This window comes from Sorex araneus, chromosome 5 (genome assembly GCF_027595985.1).
Source record: "Sorex araneus isolate mSorAra2 chromosome 5, mSorAra2.pri, whole genome shotgun sequence".
Taxonomy (NCBI): domain Eukaryota; kingdom Metazoa; phylum Chordata; class Mammalia; order Eulipotyphla; family Soricidae; genus Sorex; species Sorex araneus.
The window spans coordinates 119,552,114-119,572,068 of NC_073306.1; the positions used below are offsets into that span (position 1 = coordinate 119,552,114).

The 19,955-nt window shown below is 48.2% G+C and overlaps 1 protein-coding gene across 3 annotated transcripts in view; it reads left to right on the forward strand.

Moving 5' to 3' along the window:
• Positions 1-19,955, forward strand: part of PHF20 (PHD finger protein 20) — a 120,566-nt gene that overhangs the window by 96,082 nt on the left and 4,529 nt on the right. For all 3 annotated transcript variants that reach the window (XM_055137629.1, XM_055137630.1, XM_055137631.1), the window contains 4 exons: positions 7,583-7,682; positions 11,407-11,602; positions 14,272-14,680; positions 18,914-19,097. In XM_055137629.1, the coding sequence (XP_054993604.1) occupies positions 7,583-7,682; positions 11,407-11,602; positions 14,272-14,680; positions 18,914-19,097 (889 nt within the window). The remainder of the gene's footprint in view (positions 1-7,582; positions 7,683-11,406; positions 11,603-14,271; positions 14,681-18,913; positions 19,098-19,955) is intronic.

A 19,955-nucleotide genomic window follows, 5' to 3' on the forward strand; every position in this document is an offset into this window, starting at 1 on the left:
AAATTTGCCCACAGTAAAATCTGGCCCCAGTGTGAACTTTTTATATTTTGTATTTGCTTTGAGAATTTGAAAAATCGTAAATATTTATACCTACTTTATTATCTGTCCATTGACTTGCATTAAAGATTTATTTGGTTTGCTTTTATAAGGTTAAATAATCTAAAGTTAATCACTCGAAACACTTAAGTTGTAACATTTCCTCTTTATTGAAAGTTTGTAAACATTTATAAAAAAAAGTATTATGGTAGTTTCCTCTAATGCTTTTTTTTTTTCATCTTTGGGTCACACCCAGTTATGCATAGGGGTTACTCCTGGTTCATGCACACAGGAATTATTCCTGGCAGTGTTCGGGGGACCATATGGGATGCTGGCAATCGAACCCAGGTCGGCTGTGTGCAAGGCAAACACTCTACCGCTGTGCTATTGCTCCAGCCTCTAGTACTTTTGAAGTTTCAGTTATATTTTTAAACCATGTGAATGCTATATCTACCTGGAATTTATCCTTGTTTATGGTGAGGGCTAAGACTATTCAACTTATTCTAATCCATGCCTCGTACTCCCTTGGAAATGCCACCTTTCCATATGTTATTTTGATATGATTTGCTTCTCTTTGTTATATTCTCTTTTTCATTGAGTCATGCATTTACTTTTTTGTGTGTTTTGTTTTATTTTATGTTGGAGTCACACCTGGTAGTGCTCAGGGCTTATTCTTGGCTCTGGGCTCAGGGATCAATCCTGGTGGTACTGGGGGATTATAGCTGGTGCTGGGGACTAAACCTGGCTCAACTGCATGCAAGGCAAGCACCCTACCTGCTGTCCTGTCTTTTCTACCTGCGCTACATAGCTAGCTACATATACATATAGATAGATAGAGAGATATAGAGATAGATTTATCCTTATATAATTCCAATTATTATACTTCTCTGTCTTTCTATTCTTTTTTCTTTTTTCTGGGGGCAGGTACCTGCTGGCAGTGTGTAGGGGTGTGGCCATGTGGTGCCGGATTGAACATGTGTTCCCTATGCAGGATGTGTATACTCTTCCTTTGATCTAATTTCATGGCCCCTTTTTGTTTGTTTTTTTGTTTTTTTGCTTTTTGGGTCACACCCAGCCTTGCTCAGGGGTTACTCCTGGCTCTGCACTTAGGAATTACTCCTAGTAGTGCTTAGGGGACCATATGGGATGCCAGGATTGAACCCAGGTCGGCCGCGTGCAAGGCAAATGCTCTACCCACTGTGCTATCACTCTGGCCCCATCATGGCACCTTTTATTAGTTTTTTGACAGACTTTTGGGTTATAGTTTTATTTTTTTAATTTTTTAAATTTTAGTTTGGGATTTATAATTTTAGATTTAGCTTCTATCTTTAGTGATAAATCTATTCTTTTATTGGTGCTGCATACTATGTTTGCAGTGCTGGGGATCAAACCCCAGACCTCAAATATTCAAGGCAAGTGCTGTAACGATGTAATTCCCAGCTCCTTAGTGCGTTCTTTGTTTCTGGGTCACACCCAGTGGTGCTCAGGGTTTTCTTCTGACTCTATTCAGATTGTTCCTGGCAGGCTTTGGGGACCATATTGGGTGCCACGAATCAAACCCAGGCCGGGCTGCATGCAAGGCAAATGCCCTGCCCATTCATTGTGCTATCGCTCCATCCCAGTGTATTTATTTTTAATCCAAGGAGAATTACATCTTTTATTATTTATTATTTATTTTTTTATTATTTTATTTTTATTTTTTTAAATTATTTTTTAATGAATCACTGTGAAATACAGTTACAACGTTTTCATATTTGATCCACCACCAAACCCCCGCATACCCCCCTCCCACTCCCTCTCTGCCTATGTGGCAGACATTTTTCACTTTACTCTTTCCTTACATTGATTACATTCAGTTTTCAATAGGAATCTCACTATTATTATTTGGAGGTTTTCCTCCAACAGTCAGACATGCTGGATGGCATCAATAGATTGTATGTTTTCATTTTTTCAGAAAAGGTTGCGCGCCTGAGTTAGCAGCCTCGCAGTTTGGAGATGTCCCAGTCCCGCATCCCAGAGCCGTGTTAGTTGCTGCTCAGTGTCGCTGGGGCTCCATCTGGAGAAGGCGTACCAGTTGTCCCTCCATCTGGCTCCCCGGTGTTGCTGGCCCAGTCTGGGGTCCGGACTATTCTCCGGCCTGCGTGGCTTACCGGAACGCCCGGATTCTTCTCTGTTGAATAGAGAATTATATCTTTTAAAGGATACCCTTTACTACTGATTAAAGTTTCCCTCTGCTTCAAATGACATTTAAAGGTTTTTCTTCAGAGATTCTGCATGTTCTATTTCTAGATATTCTTAATTTATCCACAGACAGTTTTAGAGTTCATCAGTCTTTTTCATTATTATTTTTATTTATTTATTTATGGTTTAGTTTTGGGCTGGAGCAATAGCACAGTGGTTGGGCATTTGCCTTGCATGCAGCCGACCCAGGTTCGATTTCTCTGCCCCTCTCAGAAAGCTCAGCAAGCTACCGAGAGTATCTCGTCCGCACGGCAGAGCCTGGCAAGCTACCCGCAGCGTATTCAATATGCCAAAAACAGTAAAAACAAGTCTCACAATGGAGACGATACTGGTGCCCGCTCGAGCAAATCAGTGAGCAACGGGATGACAATGATACAGTGATACAGTGATGGTTTTGTTTTGGGGCCACATCCTGTGATGCTCAGGACTTACCCCTGGCTCTGATCTCAGGAATCACTCTTTTTTTTTTTTTTTTTAACTGTGTGGTTCACACTGGCGATGCACTGGGGTTACTCCTGGCTGATGCACTCAGAAATTACTCCTGGCGGTGCTCGGGGGACCATATGGGATGTTGGGAATCAATCCAGGTCGGCCATGTGCAAGGCAAATGCCCTACCCGCTGTGCTATCGCTCCAGCCCCTCAAGAATCACTCCTGGTGGATCTGGGCATCATATGAGGTATCAGGTTGAACCCAGATTTGCCTCATGCAAGGCAAGTGCCTCAACCCTTGTAGTATCACTCTCATCTCTCTCATTTATTTTAAAATTAAAATTTTTAAATATGAATAATGCTCTTTCGTTACAACCAAAAACAATTTTTTACAATTTTTTTAGAATAAGTTGCATTTGAATCAATTTTTCTTTAGTTTAGTTCTTAAGATATAATGTCATGGGTGAGACTGATTTGTTCTTTACTGTTGTTAAGTGGCCTCGGGTCCAAGCTCAGCCGCCGACTAAGATACACAGACAGGATAGATTTTTTAAGGTTTTATTCTTTTTTTTTTTATTTTATTTTTTATTGAATCACTGAGATACAGTTACAAAGTGTTCATAGTTGATCCACCACCAAACCCCTGCATACCCCCCTCCCACTCCCCCTCTGCCTGTGTGACAGACATTTTTCACTTTACTCTTTCCTTACTTTGATTACATTCAGTTTTCAACAGGGATCTCACTATCATTATTTGGAGGTTTTCCTCCAACAGGCAGACATGTTAGATGGCATCAAAAGATTGTATGTTTCATTTTTCAGAAAAGTTCACGTGGCCGCAGCGCGGTTCGGATCTGTCGCGCATACCGGAGCCGTGTTAGTTGCTGCTCAGTGTCGCCGGGGCTCCATCTGGAGAAGGTGTACCGGTCATACCTCCTCCATCTGGCTCCCCGGTGTTGCTGGCCCAGTCTGGGGTCCGGAGCATTCTCCGGCCGCGTGGCTTACCGGTATGCCCGGCTTCTTCTCTGTTCTATCCAAGGTTTTATTCTTACACCAAAACACACTCATACAAAGGACCCAGCGCTGAGGGCTCTCATAGAAGGGATTTGGCGCTGAGAGTTCGAAAGCCTAAGAGACTTGGAACCCCAGTTGCCCTCCATGAGAGGCTTTTTTTTTTTTAATTGAATCACCATGTGGAAAGTTACAAAGTTCTCAGGCTTATGTCTCAGTTATACAATATTCAAACACCCATCCCTTCCCCAGTGCCCATATTCCACCACCAAAAACCCCAGTATATCTCCTGCCCCCGCCCCCCCACCCCCAACTGCATAACTGATGAATTTCAGTTCATTTTCTCTTTACCTTGATTACATTCCATATTTCAACACAAAACTCACTATTATTGTTGGATTTTCCCCCCAAGAAAGACAGCCCTACTACCAAGGAAGCATTTGATAATTAGTTTTACATTGCTGAGAATGAAGAGATATGTAGCCCCACTGCTCCAAGTACATAACATTTTTTTCCCTTTTTCCTTTTCCTTTTTTTTTTTTCCCTCATCCCCCTTCCCGCTCCTCATAGTATGGTGGACGTCACGTCACGTTTCTCCCCGAAAATGGGAAACAACCGGGAAAGGAATATTTCCTCTTCTCAGCCGGCGTGGGGCTGTTGCTTAGTTCACAGTCCAGAGAAATGGCTGTTGCTTTGATTACCTTCAATATTTCAACAAAAAACTCACTGTTATTATTTGGAGTCTTCCCCCCCCCCCCCCCCCAGTCAGACCTGCTAAAAAGGAACCGTTTCACATTGTTGACAATTAAGAGATGTTAAGTTGAGTGGATGCGGCAGTGTCTGAGTGGTTTTGGATTTCTGTATAAAGTCCAGGGAAAATTCTGCCAGAAATTGCATAGCCCATCTCACAGTCCCAGTGTATTGCTGTAAGAAGCTACGCTGGATGCCCAAATGTGTTAGGTCTCTGGAATCAAAGTCTTTAGGCGCAGAGGGTCCGCCACGAGAGGCTTTTAAGCCCTATGCCCTCCTGCTACGTGCCTGGGGGTCCATGCCTGCGTGTCTGGGTGTCCCCTGCCAGGTGCATTCTCACAGCCTTGTGCCAGCAAGTGGAGGGCACAGATGCGAAACAGCGCGGTTAACACATATTGTTACTCTCTCTCTCTCTCTCTCTTTTTTTTTTTTTTCTTTTCTTTTTGGGCCAAACCTGGCTCTGCACAGGGGTTACTCCTGGCTCTGCACTCAGGAATTATCCCTGGCAGTGCTCAGGGGACCATATGGGATACTGAGAATCGAACCCGGGTCAGCCGCGTGCAAGGCAAACGCCCTACCCGCTGTGCTATCGCTCCAGCCCCTATTGTTAGCCTCTTGAATCATCCTTGTTATCAGTTGTCAGATTTCTGGCGTTTATGTCCAGGCCCTTAGGGTCTGGTATGTTTTCTTACTAGATTGTAAACTCATGATCCTAAGACACAAAGTGGAGTCTGGCTTTCCAAAATGGAGTCGCTGTGGTCCTGTTTCTCTCAGTTAAGTCCTTCCATTATTAGTCTCTTGGCTGCTGCTAACCGTCCTTGTTGCTCCGTACCCTCTACCTCCTCCACTCTTGGCCCGAGTTTCTTCATCTTTGAAGTGCAGGTTCGAGATTCAATCTTAACTGAAGTCTCCTGTCCACTTTGTGTGCCCTTGGAGATCTTGATCGTGATGAGCTTCCTTTGGCTATATTTGTGCCCTCGGTGTCCTGTTGGTGATGGGTACTCTCTGGCCCCAAGAGACTGAGGACTGCCTGAGGTCTGGGCCTGCTACCCTTGTTCCTGAATTAGTTACTCCTCTGCACACCTCGTCTGAGCTCACTGTCCACAGTCCAGAGCCATCCATCTGCTCAGCTAGTTCAGGGCCATGGTTGGGAACTCCTGGGATGCCTGTATCTCAGTTTGGGCATCTCCTTTTCCTCTCCGTATCCTCTGCAGCTGTCTTGGCCCTTTGGCTCACTCTCCTGAGGCCCTTACACAGCCCCTAGAGCTCCCTTAATTGTCTGTTCCTTCCTTCCCCGCCTCTCTTCCCCTTCTCTCTTCAACTTGTGGAAACTAGAAGCTTTAAGAACTGGATTTTTTGAGAGATAGCACAGGAGTCAGGTGCTTGTCTTGCACCCCACAAAACCTTGTTTTGATCCCTGGCATCGCCACATGTTACACACAGTTTGGTTTGCCACCAGCCATCAGCCAAACTTGGGTTCTTGGCTTCTGACCCCAGCTTTGTCTGTCTTCAGCTGTGTGGGCTCTGGTAAGGTTTAGAGCATCATTTCTCAGCCAGTGCCCGTGGAGGAGTCCACAGAGACCTCAAGGGAGAATGGCATAAATGAAGCACCATGGCATAAAACTAGGAGGTTAAGGAAGGAAGTCAGGTTGGAAGGGGCCACCATTCAGAAAGGCTGGGAAGTGCTGATGCGACCTGCCACACACACAGCCGCTCCAGGAGGCGCTGAAGTGAAGTGACTCGCTTGACCACTCCCAGTTATAAAAAGCTATTAACACAGAAAGCTTTGCCTTGGGCCCTGGCTTGGGGCTTTTGGTACATGACCCATTGTTTGCCCCAAACAGCCCCCACAAGGCAGATCGGAAAAGTATTCCATTTTGCAGATGGGGAAACAGGTCCAGGGAGAAGTGGCCTGTGCAAGTCTTACAACTGAAGAGGCTTAAGCCAGGACCTGGACGTAGGTGTGTGACAGGCCAGCTAGCTTGGCCCTGAGGAGTTGGGCATGTCTTTCTACTTAAAATCTGATCAGGAAGATGAAAGCCTCTAGAAATGGGAGTGAAAGTGGGCTTCTTTTCCCTAAGGCAGATGGGGAAGTACTAGTTTTGTGTTTTTTGGTTTGGGAGCTGCACCCAGCCGTGCTCAGGAATCACACCTGGCAAGCTTGGGAGACCACGTGGGTGCCAGGGATCAAACCCAGGTCTGCCATGTGCAGGGCAAGTGCCCTTTCCACTGTACAATCACTCCACTTCCCCAAAATGCAGTGTTAATTTAGCAAAGTGTTCTTTATCTGGGCTTTCCAGTCCAGTGGCCACTGGCCTCATTAAAAGCACTTAACCTGTGGTTAGTGGGACCACTTTTTTGTGTGTTGTTGTTTTAGGGTCACCCTCAGGGACTATTCCTTGTTTGGTTCTGGGGGAATCATGCAGTGTTGGAAAACAAAGCATGTGCACAGCTCATTCAGCTACCCCAGCCCTCATTTTAAAATTTAATTTTATTGTTTGTTTGGTTTGGGGCCACACTTGATGGTGTTCAGGGCCACTCCGACCTCTGTGCTTGAGGAACTTCACAGTGCTGAGTGTCAAACCCGAGCTTTCTATGTAGAAAACACATGCTCAGCCCATTGAATCATCTTGTTAGCCCCTGGGTAGGAACTGAGCTTTAATTTGTAGGTTAAACATAGGGGAGATCTTGCGCTGGAGTGATAGCACAGCGGGTAGGGTGCTTGCCTTGCTTGCGGCCGACCCAGGTTCGATTCCCAGCATCTCATATGGTCCCCTGAGCACCACCAGGAGTAATTCCTGAGTGCAGAGCCAGGAGTAATCCCTGTGCATCGCCGGTGTGACCCAAAAAGCAAAAAGTAAAAATAAACATAGGGAAGACCCATTGCTGGAATATTGGGTAGTGCAGGTATTCTGAGAGTATCCTCTCAGATCCCACAGAAATGGGCTCTTTCCTTCCCTCCTTCCCTCTTTCCTCCCTCCCTCCCTCCCTCCCTCCCTCCCTTTCTCCCTCCCTCCCTCCCTCCTGTGATCTGTTCCCCTGCACACAAGGGTTTTAGATTTGGATTCTGGGTAACTTCTGAGTTTAATTTTCTTGCTGCTTTTATTCTCACAGTGTGAAGAGTGCCAGTGCTGGCAGCATGGGGTCTGCATGGGATTACTGGAAGAAAATGTGCCTGAGAAATACACCTGCTATATTTGCCAAGACCCTCCAGGTAGAGATTTCAGTGATATGCACAGTGTGTAACCTTTCCTTAGACAGCTGTCCAGGCGCAACAGAAGCCTGCGCCGTGTGAGACGCCCTTCCTAGCACCAGCCGACTCCTGCTCCCTCCCTCTCTCCTCTGCTGTGTGAGGACCTTCACTTGCTGCGTGATTCTCAGCCTTTGCCTACCTGCACATTGCCTCGGGCCTGTGGGCTGACAGTTGAAACCCACTGGCCTACTGGAAATTTCCCTTTGTTGGTGCTGAAAATCAGATAATAGGAAATCTACCTTCTTACATTTTTAACTATACAGTACAGCACAGTATCCTACATACCACAGATCTCTAAATGTTGTCATATTGCATGACAGATTCTATAGAAACTATAGAATGTCTTGCAGATTTGGGTGTCAGGCTGTATAGAGACCTTGCTAATAATCTTAGGTCCTGTTTTAGAAACTGTTTTCTTTTTCCTAAAGAGTTTCTGAGTAATAGTACAATGTGTAGGGCATTGCCTATCACACGCTGGCCCAGATTTAGTCCCCAGCATCCCATATGGTCCCCTGAGCACTGCCAGGAGTAATTTCTGAGTGCAGAGCCAGGATGACCTGACACAGATACATACATATATAGATGTGTATGTGTACACACACGCACATATATGTGTGTGTATATATATATATATATACATATATATATATATGAAATAATAATTCCTGATGGGCAGCCCTGACTTTCCAGAACTGTTTTAGGATTTGAAAACTGCCTTCTCCCCCTAGTGGCATCTCTCCTCCATTGCCTGTGGGGAGAGAAAGGAAAAGGTCTGGTTGTGTGGGTCCTGTCTGCCCCACAGAACAGTTAACCGGTACCTTAGTGGGATCAGTTAGTTGGGGGGGGGTTCGTTGTCACATTGCAGGGTAGCCCCTTACTCTTGAGTGCCCCTTTCCAGAAATCTCACATGAATTCTGTTTGTTCTTGCTATCAGTGGGGTATCCACATCTTCCTTCACGCCTGTGGATTTCTCTTGGGTTTCAGCACTGTTCACCCCTTAGTGCTAGGTATTCCATTAGAGCCTCGCTTTTATTACCTTTTATTCCTGTGAGGTGAGCCTGGTAGGAATGGGGCACCCCCCCCCTTTTTTTTCTTGAGAAAGAAATTGATGCCCAGAGCATATCAGTGGCTTTTCTAACCTCATAATGCAAATTGCAAATTGTATAGCTTTTCTTTTCTTTTCCTTTTCTTTTCTTTTTTGCGCCACACCCAACATTGCTTTGTGCTCACCCCTGGCTTTGTGCTCAGGGATTGAGCCCAGGTCAGTTGCTTGCAAGCACATGTGTCACTCTGCCATCTCTCTAACTCTCAGAAAGCAAATTGGAACTAGAACTCACTTATGGAGTCAAGTCTTTTGATGGCAGTTAGGAAAGAACTGGCCCCCACAATCTATTTCCAATAAGTAGGTCCCCCATGTAGCCTGGAACCTCTGTTGTAATGCATGTCACTTGTGCTAGATGAGTCCATAGGTAGAGAGGAATCTAATTGTCATAAGGAAAGAACGTCAGAAAATTAGTCCATGAGTCATAGAATAGTCTGGAGTGGCAGCATCTCAAAGACCAGTTAGCACAGCCCCAACATTTGACAGATACAGGTGCAGTGTTCTCAGATGTCTGCCAGGTAGTGTCAAGAATCAGTGTTTCTGACTTGTTCTGTTTTGTTTTGGGGCCACACCTGGCAATGCTCAGGTGTTACTCCTGGCTCTGTACTCAGGAATTATTCCTGGTGGTGCTTGGAGGACCATGTGGGATGCCAGGGATTGAACCCGGTCGGCTGCATTCAAGGCAAACACCATCACTCAGGGTCCCCTCTCTGGCCTTTGTTTTGTAAAACGAGTGGCACTCTGGATCCTGATGCCCCTTCCAGGTCCCTCCTGCCAGCACCTGCCAGAGATCCTGTGTGTGATCCCCAGGGCTCCTCTGGGCGCTGGCTCCTCAGGCCTGTTCCCTCTAGTTCTCCCTTCTTAGAAATCATGCAAACCTTCCTCACCAATTCCTATGCACTTCCTGAACATTTATAACCAATTTCCAACATTGAATAGCTTTCTCCTTAAATTAAGTACTCATTATCAATCACTTTTTGAGGCTGTGTTTGACTCTGCAGTATCTTGGCCCAAAAGTTTAGCCTAGGGGCTAGAGTGATAACACAGCAGGTAGGGTGTTTGTCTTGCACACAGCCGACCTGGGTTCAATCCCTAGCATCCCATATGGTCCCCTGAGCGCTGCCAGGAGTAATTCCTGAGTGCACGAGCCAGGATTAACCCCTGTGCAATGCCAGGTGTGACCCCAAAAGCAAAAAAAAAAGGGTTAACCTAACAGATGTGTTACTTTTAGGGGCCAGACTGATACTAGCATGCTAGAGCACATGCCTTACACACAGCCAACTTTGGTCCCCTTCCCAGCACCTGTTATCATTGCTTAAGTCCTGCCAGGAGGCCAAGAGTGATCTCTGAGTGTCGAGCCAGGAGTGAGTCCTAAGCACAGCCAAGTGTGGCCCCAAAACAAGCAACAACATAATAAAGGTGACTTTAAGGTAGTTCTTTTCTTTTTTTTCAAATTTGTTTTGGGGTCACGGGGATCATTCCTGGCTTCCTTAGGGACCATTTGGGATTCTGGGATGGAATCCTTATTGGTATCTTGCAAGCGTGTGCCTTACCTGCTGTACTATCTCTCTGCCCCCTCCCCCTGCCCAAAATTACTTCTTATTAAAATACCATGATTTACAAAGTTACTTATAGTCAAGTTCCAGGCTTATAATGTTCTGACACCAATCCTGCCACCACTAGCAGTTCCGCCCCTTCCCCCTCAGGGTGTCTAACAAAATCAAGACTTATCCCCATATGTGTTTTTGTAAAGCCAGAAGGACACAACAGTCTGATTAGGGATTCCTTGGGTTGTGTTAGGGTTTTAAAAAAGAGATGCCTGGAGCAATACAGCAGAGAAAGCTGTTCACTGTCATGGAGAGCAGAAAACCCAGGCGAGTCTCGTGCTTGTGTGTTCCCGTCCTCCCCACAGATTCTTGTAATGATCGAGGCCTCTGAAGTCTTTCACTCATCCATCATTGTAACAGAGCCAGAGAAGGGAAGGGATCAGTTCATCTGTATAGTTGGGGGCCGATGGTAGTTGGAGGGTGACTTGTGATTGTATCCCCCCTTTTGATAAATCTTCTCAGGCTCTCAAGGACTGGCAATGTGGCTTAGGGGTAAAACAGTTGCCATGCACATGACAGGTCCTGGGTTCAATCCCTGATGCCTCAACAAAATAAAGGAAACCCATCTCCAAACTCTTTTTACTAGGCAGTGATCATCAACCCTCAACAAATGGACTCCTTCTCTTTGTGACTTTTAATGGGGCTAGAGCCAGAAAAGTTGCCAGAATAGGTCCAAGAACTTCAAGTTTTCTTTCTCCAAAGTCATTTAGTAGGAGACAGAAGGATGTTACTTGAATTTAAAGATACTCAGATTCCTACTCCACGTAGGAGATGAGGGACTTTCCCCATCCTACATCCCTTCTGCATCCCAAACACTAAGTAGAGAAACCAGCCAATTGTGAGTGCAGAGTCAACAGCAATTGGACAAATAAACACATTCCATCTGTTTAGGCATATGAGGGATTATTGTGTAGCGGTGAAACTGTCCTTTCCCTTCAGACCATGTAGTCTCAGCCCCCTCCTGTCTCTGCCTTAGGTCAGAGACCCGGCTTCAAGTACTGGTATGACAAGGAGTGGTTGAGCAGGGGCCATATGCACGGCCTGGCATTTTTAGAAGAGAACTACTCCCACCAGAATGCCAAGAAGATCGTAGCCACCCACCAGCTTCTCGGCGATGTACAGAGAGTGATCGAGGTCCTGCATGGCCTGCAGCTCAAGATGAGCATCTTGCAGTAAGTGTGGCCCCTGCAGCTCTGGAGCAGGCCTGACTCCTGCACAGTCTGGGGCAGAGGAAGAGAAGCCGGGGCTCTGTGCCCCACTCACACTCAGTCGGGGGGGCGGAGGTGGGCTGCTCGTGCAGGGTTTGGGGCAGCGGGGAGAAGGGGGAGGTTGAGCTATCATTGGTTGGTTGGTTTTGTTTTGGCGCCACAGCTGGCAGTTCTCAGGACTTAGACCTGTCTCTGTGCCCAGGAATCACTCCTTGGGAGTTCATGAGACTGTATATGCTTTCATGGGATTCAAACTCAGGTCAGCTATGTGCAGAGCAGGCACCTATGCTATCGGTACAACCTCACCTCTGCCTGCTCCAGCCCCAGATCAGCTCTCATTCGTTTACCTGCTGAGGTGAACCAAATCACGTGTCAGCCATGGATCAGAAGGGTGTCTGAGACTGTTCCTCAGAGTTTTTATAAAATTGGAAAACAATCCAATATAGTCCAGATTAATCTCTTTAATAAAATGTCAGAAAGCGAAGTGGGAAGGAAGTGGTCCTTGTGGGGGTCATCTGAGAAAAACTTCAGTGGGTTCTTTTTTCTGGTAAAGTTGGCTACATTTCTCTTTTGTGGGTTCAATTAGGTGGTGTTGTGTTTCTTTTGATCTTTCACCTTTTAAATTTTGGGGTGTGTGTGTGTGCGCGCACACATGTGCACTTAGTGATTACTCTGGGCTCCGTGCTTGAGTGTTGCTCCCAGTGGTGTTCATGGGACAATGCAGTGCTGGGAATTGAGCCTGGGCTCCCACAGGAGAAGCATCTCTCTTGCTCCTACATCTTTCATCTTTATAGCGATGATTTTATACTGGAATTAAATCTGACTTCTGAGAACTCAGGGGAGGTTATATGGAGAGCTGATGAGTTCTTATTTAAGGAAACAGTCATGGGGAAGTGTCTGATATATGTGGGTAGGCTTTGGGTCCCTGGCTCTGGGTCTGCATGCTGAGAAATGCTGTTCCTAAGTGATGTGACAAGTTCATCTTCAGAAGCAGCAATAAACCTTGGAGTAGTTTTAGAGCACCTGCTCTCATGGGCAAAAACAAAGTACCTGCATGGTGTGACTTAGCTCCTCCTGGATGACAGTGCTCATAAGGAAAGGGCCAGTGTCATCATTGTGTGTTGGACTAGCAGGCACTTTAGATCTTAACTGCAGGATGAAAATAGTAAGAGGGAGTAGAGCCAGAATGATAGTAAAACAGGCAGGGTACTTGCCTTCCTGACAGGAGCAGAAAACATCCCGATCTGCAGCTTTGCCTTGCATGTGGCTGACCCAACTTCAGTTCCCAGCAGCTAAGCACACCAGGAGTGATCCCTGAGCACAGAACCAGGATTAAGCCCTTGAGTACCACCAAATATGGCCCCAGAACAAAACAAAGAAAACTGTAAGAGAGAAAAGTGAATATTTTTATAATTTTTCACGCAAAGATCCATATTATGATCCTTAGGGGAAGGGGGTGGATGCTCCCAGACAGTGCTCAGCAAAGTGGAAGGCTCCTCCCAGCTGTACTCAAGGGGCAGTTTCTCAGGGGAGCACAGGGGTAGGGATGGCTGAGTGACTCGCGCCCGGCTCGGGGCAGCCGCTGGGTGAAGGTCCCCGCAGTCCTGCCTGTCTGTGTCCATGCAGATGCCCATTTCTGTGGCCTCTTGCTTGGCAAACAGTTTGAAGCCAGATGCCCAGACTGGAGTCATTCTCCCTAGTGAACATATCACATTAGATAACCTTTATTGCAATTAATTATAGAAAAAAGACACAGAAGGCCTGGGAGATAGCTCAGAGGGTTGATGCACTGGCTTTACATGTGAAAGGTCAGGTTCAGTCCCCAGCACGGGGTCCCCCAAGCACCACCGGAAACAACTCCAGAGCAGTGAGCGGAGAGTACCCTCAGCATCTCCAGGTGTGGATCCCCAAAGAAAAAGAACAAACAACAAAAAACAGGAAACACAGGATAGAAACTATCAGAGCTCCACTCTAAGAGTAGCTGTCTGTGAAGTTAGTTTTAGTTTCATAAATGGGAGTGATATAAAGTATATTTCTTACTGTGAATGAAATATATATATTTACAAGTCACTACTTTAGATGAAGTTCACCTGTCAACTCTCTCTCCTCACCATCCGTAACTTGTGTTATAACCTTTGCTCCTGAAACGAAAGGGGAGAGTGGGCTGGAGTCATAGTACAGCGGGGAGGGTGCCTGCCTTGCATGTGGCTGGCCAGGTTCGATCCCTGGCATCACACATAGTTCCCCGAGCCCACCTGCAGTGATCCCTGAGTGTACCATGAGTACTGCTGGGTGTGGCCCCAAGATAAGAGAGGGAGGGAATGAGGGAAGGAGACAGGGCAGGAAGGGAGGGAGTTAGGGAGAGAGGATGGAAACAGTGGGCATCAGTGACCTAAGCTCAGAGCTGGGCAGGCAGTGCCCTCCAAGGCTTTCTGGAAACAAATTCAAAGACAGCTGCTAGGCATATTGGTTCACTGAGGTGTTTAGAAATGCTAGAAGCCTTTCCAGTCATCACCAGGTGTGGACCCAAAAAGAAAAAGAACAGAAGTGTGTGTGTTGGGGGCAGTGGGGGCTGCGAAGTCCCCGCAGTGGTCCCCGTGTTCCAAAGCCTCTTCCTGTTGCCTTCCCAACAGGAGCAGAGAACATCCCGATCTGCAGCTCTGGTGCCAGCCTTGGAAACAGAACTCAGGGGAGGTGTGCTCTCATGCCAAGCACCTCCACGGCCTGGAAGCCAAGTGCCCGGAGGAGGTGCCGAGCTATCGGACTTTGAACGGAGGGCTGGCGGAGAAGCCCCTGGGCCTGGCCCTGCCGCGCTCCGTGGAGGAGTCCTACATCACCAGCGAGCACTGCTACCAGAAGCCGCGCGCCTACTACCCCGCTGTGGAGCAGAAGCTGGTGGTGGAGACTCGGGGTGCATCCCTGGACCAGGCGGTCAGCCCCCTCCACGAGAACGGGGACGACTCCCTCTCCCCGCGCCTCGGCTGGCCTCTTGACCAGGACCGGACCCGAGGGGACAGTGAATCCAAACCTGGCTCCCCCAAGGTAGGCGGCTCTCTTGTGCCTCACTCAGTGTTCCTAGCTGCTCCTCCTGGGGGTTGGCGGCCTTTGAGCGCTAGCTGCTCTAAAGCTGCCTGAATTTAAGTCTGCTTATCGGAGGTGTTCTGAGTGCTAACATGGGTGTAAACAAAGCCTCTTGTGAACAAAGATTATTGGTTTTAGGAAACAACCACAAAATAACAATCTGATATGGTTGGGAGGAGAAAGGGGTAGCCAGGACTGTTGGTTGGTGCTTAACCAGCAGAAGGAACCGAGGGTGGAGAGAGCACAGCGGATAGGATGCTTGTAGTAGCCAGCCCTGAGCACTGGTGGGTGTGGCCCCCAAACAGTAACAGCTGGGTAGGGTGTTTGCCTTGCACATGGCCAACCCGTGTTCTAGTCCCAGCATCCTATATGGTCCCCCAGCACTGCCAGGAGTAATTCCTGAATGCAGAGCTAGGAGTAACCCCTGAGCATCGCCAGGTGTGACCTGGAAAGGGGGGGGGGGAGTAACAACCTAAAAGAAAAGTGAAACTGAGGAAAATGAATTTTTCCTTGAATTTTATAATTGCCCCTTGGTGCCTGTTGTTAACCTGAAGCAAGAATGTGGCTTTAGGGCTGGAGTGATAGCATAGCGGGTGGGGCGTTTGCCTTGCACGCGGCCGACCCGGGTTCGATTCCCAGCATCCCATATGGTCCCCTGAGCACCCAGGAGTAATTCCTGGGTGCATGAGCCGGGAGTAGCCCCTGTACATCACCAGGTGTGACCCAAAAACCAAAAAAAAAAAAAAGAGTGTGTCTTGTGTCTTTATTCCGACACTCCAGTTCACCGCCCTGACGGGACAACAGCCCTTCACTACCCAGTGCTTGCTACCTGTAGGGGGCTTGTTATTCAGGTCACTGCCTTGTGGAACCTCCTTATGCCATCCTCCTTGCCTCGGTGTCTCTGTCTGCTTGGCCCCCGTTATCACTGAGGCGCCATGTGATTCAAGAACTCCGCCCTTGTTCTTCCTTTTCCCGTGGACCATATCCTGCGGGTGGGTCAGCAGCATTATATCCGTTGCTTCCTGATGCTCAGCGGGAGCCTGTGAAATAGAACCTCCTTGGCCTATGCCTCGTTTATCCAGTGCTGAGCGAGGCTGGGAATGACAGTCTTTGGAGACAAGACCCAATTTCTAGACAGACACAGCCGCCTGCTTATACTGTCTTTTTTTGGTTTTGTTTTTGTGCCACACCCAGAAGTGCTCACAGCTTTCTCGACTTTGCTCAAGAGTTACTCCTGGCGGTGGTCAAGGGACCATCTGCAGTGCTGGGGGGTGAACTGGGTCACCTACTGGGTCTTTGCAAGACCAGACACCGTGCCCGTGTAGTGTTCTCTGAGCGGGTGTCTTCTCCTCATGTAAGTCCTCCTCCCCGCCTCTGGACAGTGGCTGTGTCCGGGCCAGCTGCGTGACCGTGTAGTGTGCTAGAGAGGTTCTCAGCAGGTTACTGTTCACACAGTCCTAAATAAATATTAGCTAAGATCAGTTTGTTTTGGGGGCCATACCTGGCGGTGCTCAGAGCTTACTTTTGGCTCTGTGCTCAGGGGCTCTCCTGGCAGAGCATAAGGGGCCGTATGGGGTGCCGGAATGGAACCCAGGTCTGCTGTGAGCAAGGCCAGTATCCTTGGCGCTGCACTCTCTGTGGCCCTAGAATCAGTTTTATTTCAGCTGAGTGAAAGGTGGACGCCACAGCCCCAGGAAAGGGTTGTGGCCCTACTGCGAGGTCAGTCGCCTAACAGTGCACCTGGCCATTAACAGAAAACCAGGAATAAAGATGCCCTTTCATCGATGGCAAGCTGGCTAAGCTGGCTCGGCGTGTTCCTGTCAGCCTGTTCTTTCATCCTCAACAACCTCTTACGGTTGGGGATAACGAGAGGGGCCGAGAGATAGTACAGGAGGTAAGGCACTTGCCTTGCAGGAGGCCAGCCTAAGTTCCGTCCCCAGCACCAGATAATGATCTGAACACCCCCAGGAGTCACTCCTGAGCACAGAACCAGGACAGCCACTGAGTACTACTGGGTATGCCCCCCAAGCCCAAGGTAAGAAAAGTAAATGAATAAAGTAAGGACCAGAAAAATATCTCAAGGGGTAAAGGCATGCAGTGGAGTTGGGGTGCCCGAGGGTTCGATCCTCAGCATCTCCTGGTCTCCACAGCACTTTCAGGAGCAATCCTTAGTACTACTCCACATGGCCCCAAACCAGGGAAAAGGACAGAGGACCTTTAAAGTCTATTTACTGGAGGCTAGAGCACTTGTACACCAGGAAAGGCATTTGTCTTGCACATGGCTGACCCAGGTTCACTCCCTGGTACCCCATAGGGTCCCCTGAGCCCCATCAGGACTGATCCCTGAGGCCAGAGCCAGGAGTAAGCCCTGAGCACCACTGGGTATGACCCATAAACAACGCAAAACAAAAATTATCTTGGGCCAGAGCAGATAGGGCACTTGCCTTATGCTCAGCTGATCCAGGTTCAATTCCTGGCACCTTGCATGTTCACCTGAACACCACCAGTTGTGACCCAAAGACCAAAAAAATAATACTAGGAGCCAGAGCCTACAGCAGGGAGGGTGTTTGCCTTGCATGCAGCCGACGAGGATTCAATCCCCGGCATCCCATAAGGTCCCCTGATGGCACCCATATGGTGCCAGGAGTAGTTCCTGAATGTAGAGCCAGGAGTAACCCCTGAGCATCATTGGGTATGACCCCCCAAAAAACAAACCAAAAAAACCCAAAAAAACCTTTGTACTGTCTCTCCAGGCCACATTTAGCAAAATGAAATATCTTAAGCTAATGTTTAAAACTAGTTTGGAGGGGGGGCTGGAGCGATAACACAGCGGGTAGGGCGTTTGCCTTGCACGCGGCCGAACTGAGTTCGATTCCCAGCATCCCATAAGGTCCCCTGAGCACCGCCAGGAGTAATTCCTGAGTGCAGAGCCAGGAGTAACCCTTGTGCACCGCCAGGTGTGACCCAAAAAGGGGGAAAAAAAAAACTAGTTTGGGGACTAAGGAGATAGCTCAAAGTGGTATGCCTAGCATGTGTGCAGATCAGAGTTTGATAGCTGGCACCACATAAAGCCCCTCCCCTGCCCCAGCCGGGGCCGTGCTCGGCTCCGGCCGAGTTTTGGCCCGGGTGCCCATGCCTCTGCACAGCCGGTGGATGTGGAACGAGCGGGAACCAGAGACAGCTTTAGGATTTGGGGTTCCAGCAAGTGCTTGCACCCATGTATGGAGACTGTGAACTAAGCTTTTGCTACATGCTGTTCCAGGAAGGGAAATGATTCATTTTCCAACTTAAATCTCCGCGGACTTAATTACTATAATACAGAAATTGTAAACCGCGCGGCCACTACCGCAGCCGCGCAACACTTTATCTCTTCATTCTCATCAGTGAAAACTTATTATCAAATATTTCCTTGTTAATAGAGCTGTATTCTTGGGGGATAAATTCCAACAAAAATAGTGAGTCTGTTTTGAAACTCTAACAACAATAGTGAGTTGTGTGTTGAAATCTGGAATGTAATCAAGGTAAAGAGAAAAGGAAGTGAAATTATCACTCACGCACGGGGTGGGGGGTTGGGGGGTGAGGTGTGGGATGTATACGTTTTTGTTTGTTTGTTTTTGTTTGTGTTTATTGGTGGTGGAATATGGGCACTGGTGAAGGGATGGGTGTTTGAGCATTGTATAACTGAGATATAAGCCTGAGAACTTTGTAACTTTCCACTTGGTGATTCAATAAAATAAATTAAAAAAAAAAAAGAAAAAGAAAAAAAAAGAAAAAAAGTCCCTCCCCTAAGCACCACCAGATGTGTATAACCCTAGTGGCCCCAAGCACTGTATTCCCATCTCGAGTCTGGAACTCTTCTGCCTCTGTTGCCAGGCCAAGCATCACTGGGTTTGGCCCCTGCCCCACATAACTCATTTGTGTAATTCGCACCTGCTAAGCATCAGGCTCTGGAACCCGTGCTGTGAAGCTTACGTCAGCCCCCAGCACTGGGCCGCTCAGCCTACAGTCAGGTGGTTGCATTGGAGCTACAGGTGCGTCTCCCCTGGCGCTGAGAGAGGAGGAGGAGCGAGAAGTCAGGGACCTAGGGAGTTGGAACTAAGGCTGTTTCTTCCCGGTGCCGGCACACACTGACCAGTTGGAGCAAGTTTGGGGAATTGTCCGTGCCTCCTGACTGAAGTGCCATTGCCTCCCCAGGTGAGGGACTACACCTCCAAGAAGGCCCTCCCGGAGGAAGCCCCTGCCCGGAAGCTGCTGGACAGAGGCGGGGAGGGGCTGCGGAGCTCCCAGCACCAGTGGCAGTTCAACCTGCTGACCCACGTGGAGTCACTTCAGGATGAAGTCACACACAGGATGGACTCCATCGAGAAGGAACTGGATGGTAGGGCACCTCCCCCCCACACCCCCAGCCCGTTGGCAGCACTCGGCACCCGCTGGGAGGTTGCTTTGCACACCTCCCTCTCCAGCAGCGAACTGGGAGTAGCCCCCGAACCGATTTACCGCTCCACACCTGAAAACAAAGCATTCTTTGCCCACACTCCACTCTTTCCCATACCTGCCTCTGTCAGCCATCTCAGAGCCTGGGCCCGGGCCTGAGCCTGTTAATGCTGGCCATCAGAGAATCATTTCCCCAGGGCGGATGACTGACAGTATCTCTTCTCCTCGCGCTCTCTGTTGGAACTGACCTTGACCTTCACTCCATTTGTTCGCCCTTGGTGTTTCCTTCTAAGGAATTTAGTTTTATTTCTTTGGGATGATGTTCAAGGGACTACATAAAGTTCTGGGGATTGAACCGCATGTAAGGCAGGCACTCCATATTATCTCTGGCCCTTGGAATTTAATTTTTTTTTAAAGATGTAATGAAACTGGTCACTGGGGTTTTCCCTGCTCTGGAGGCCACTAATCTCTGTTCAGTGACTGAATCCCTTACTTCTGATTCTTAAGCTTAGCTCTGAGAGAGTATTTACTTTTTTTTTTTCCCCCAGATTCTGTGCTTGTGGGGATCTGGAAGAAGGGAGGAGCTCTGTGCAACCGCACGGGAGTGGGGCACTTTGCCAGCTCCCTCCTGCCCCCTCTTTCCACCTTTGTGAGGGCTGAAATTATCCCAGGTGCACTGAGGGCTGGGAGGAAAAGGATGGACCCACTCAGCCTCTGTCTCCTGTGAGCTGCAGCAGTGGCAGAGACAGTCCCCAGCTCTGTCCCCCAAAACACAAAAATGAATTAATACTAAGGGGGCTGG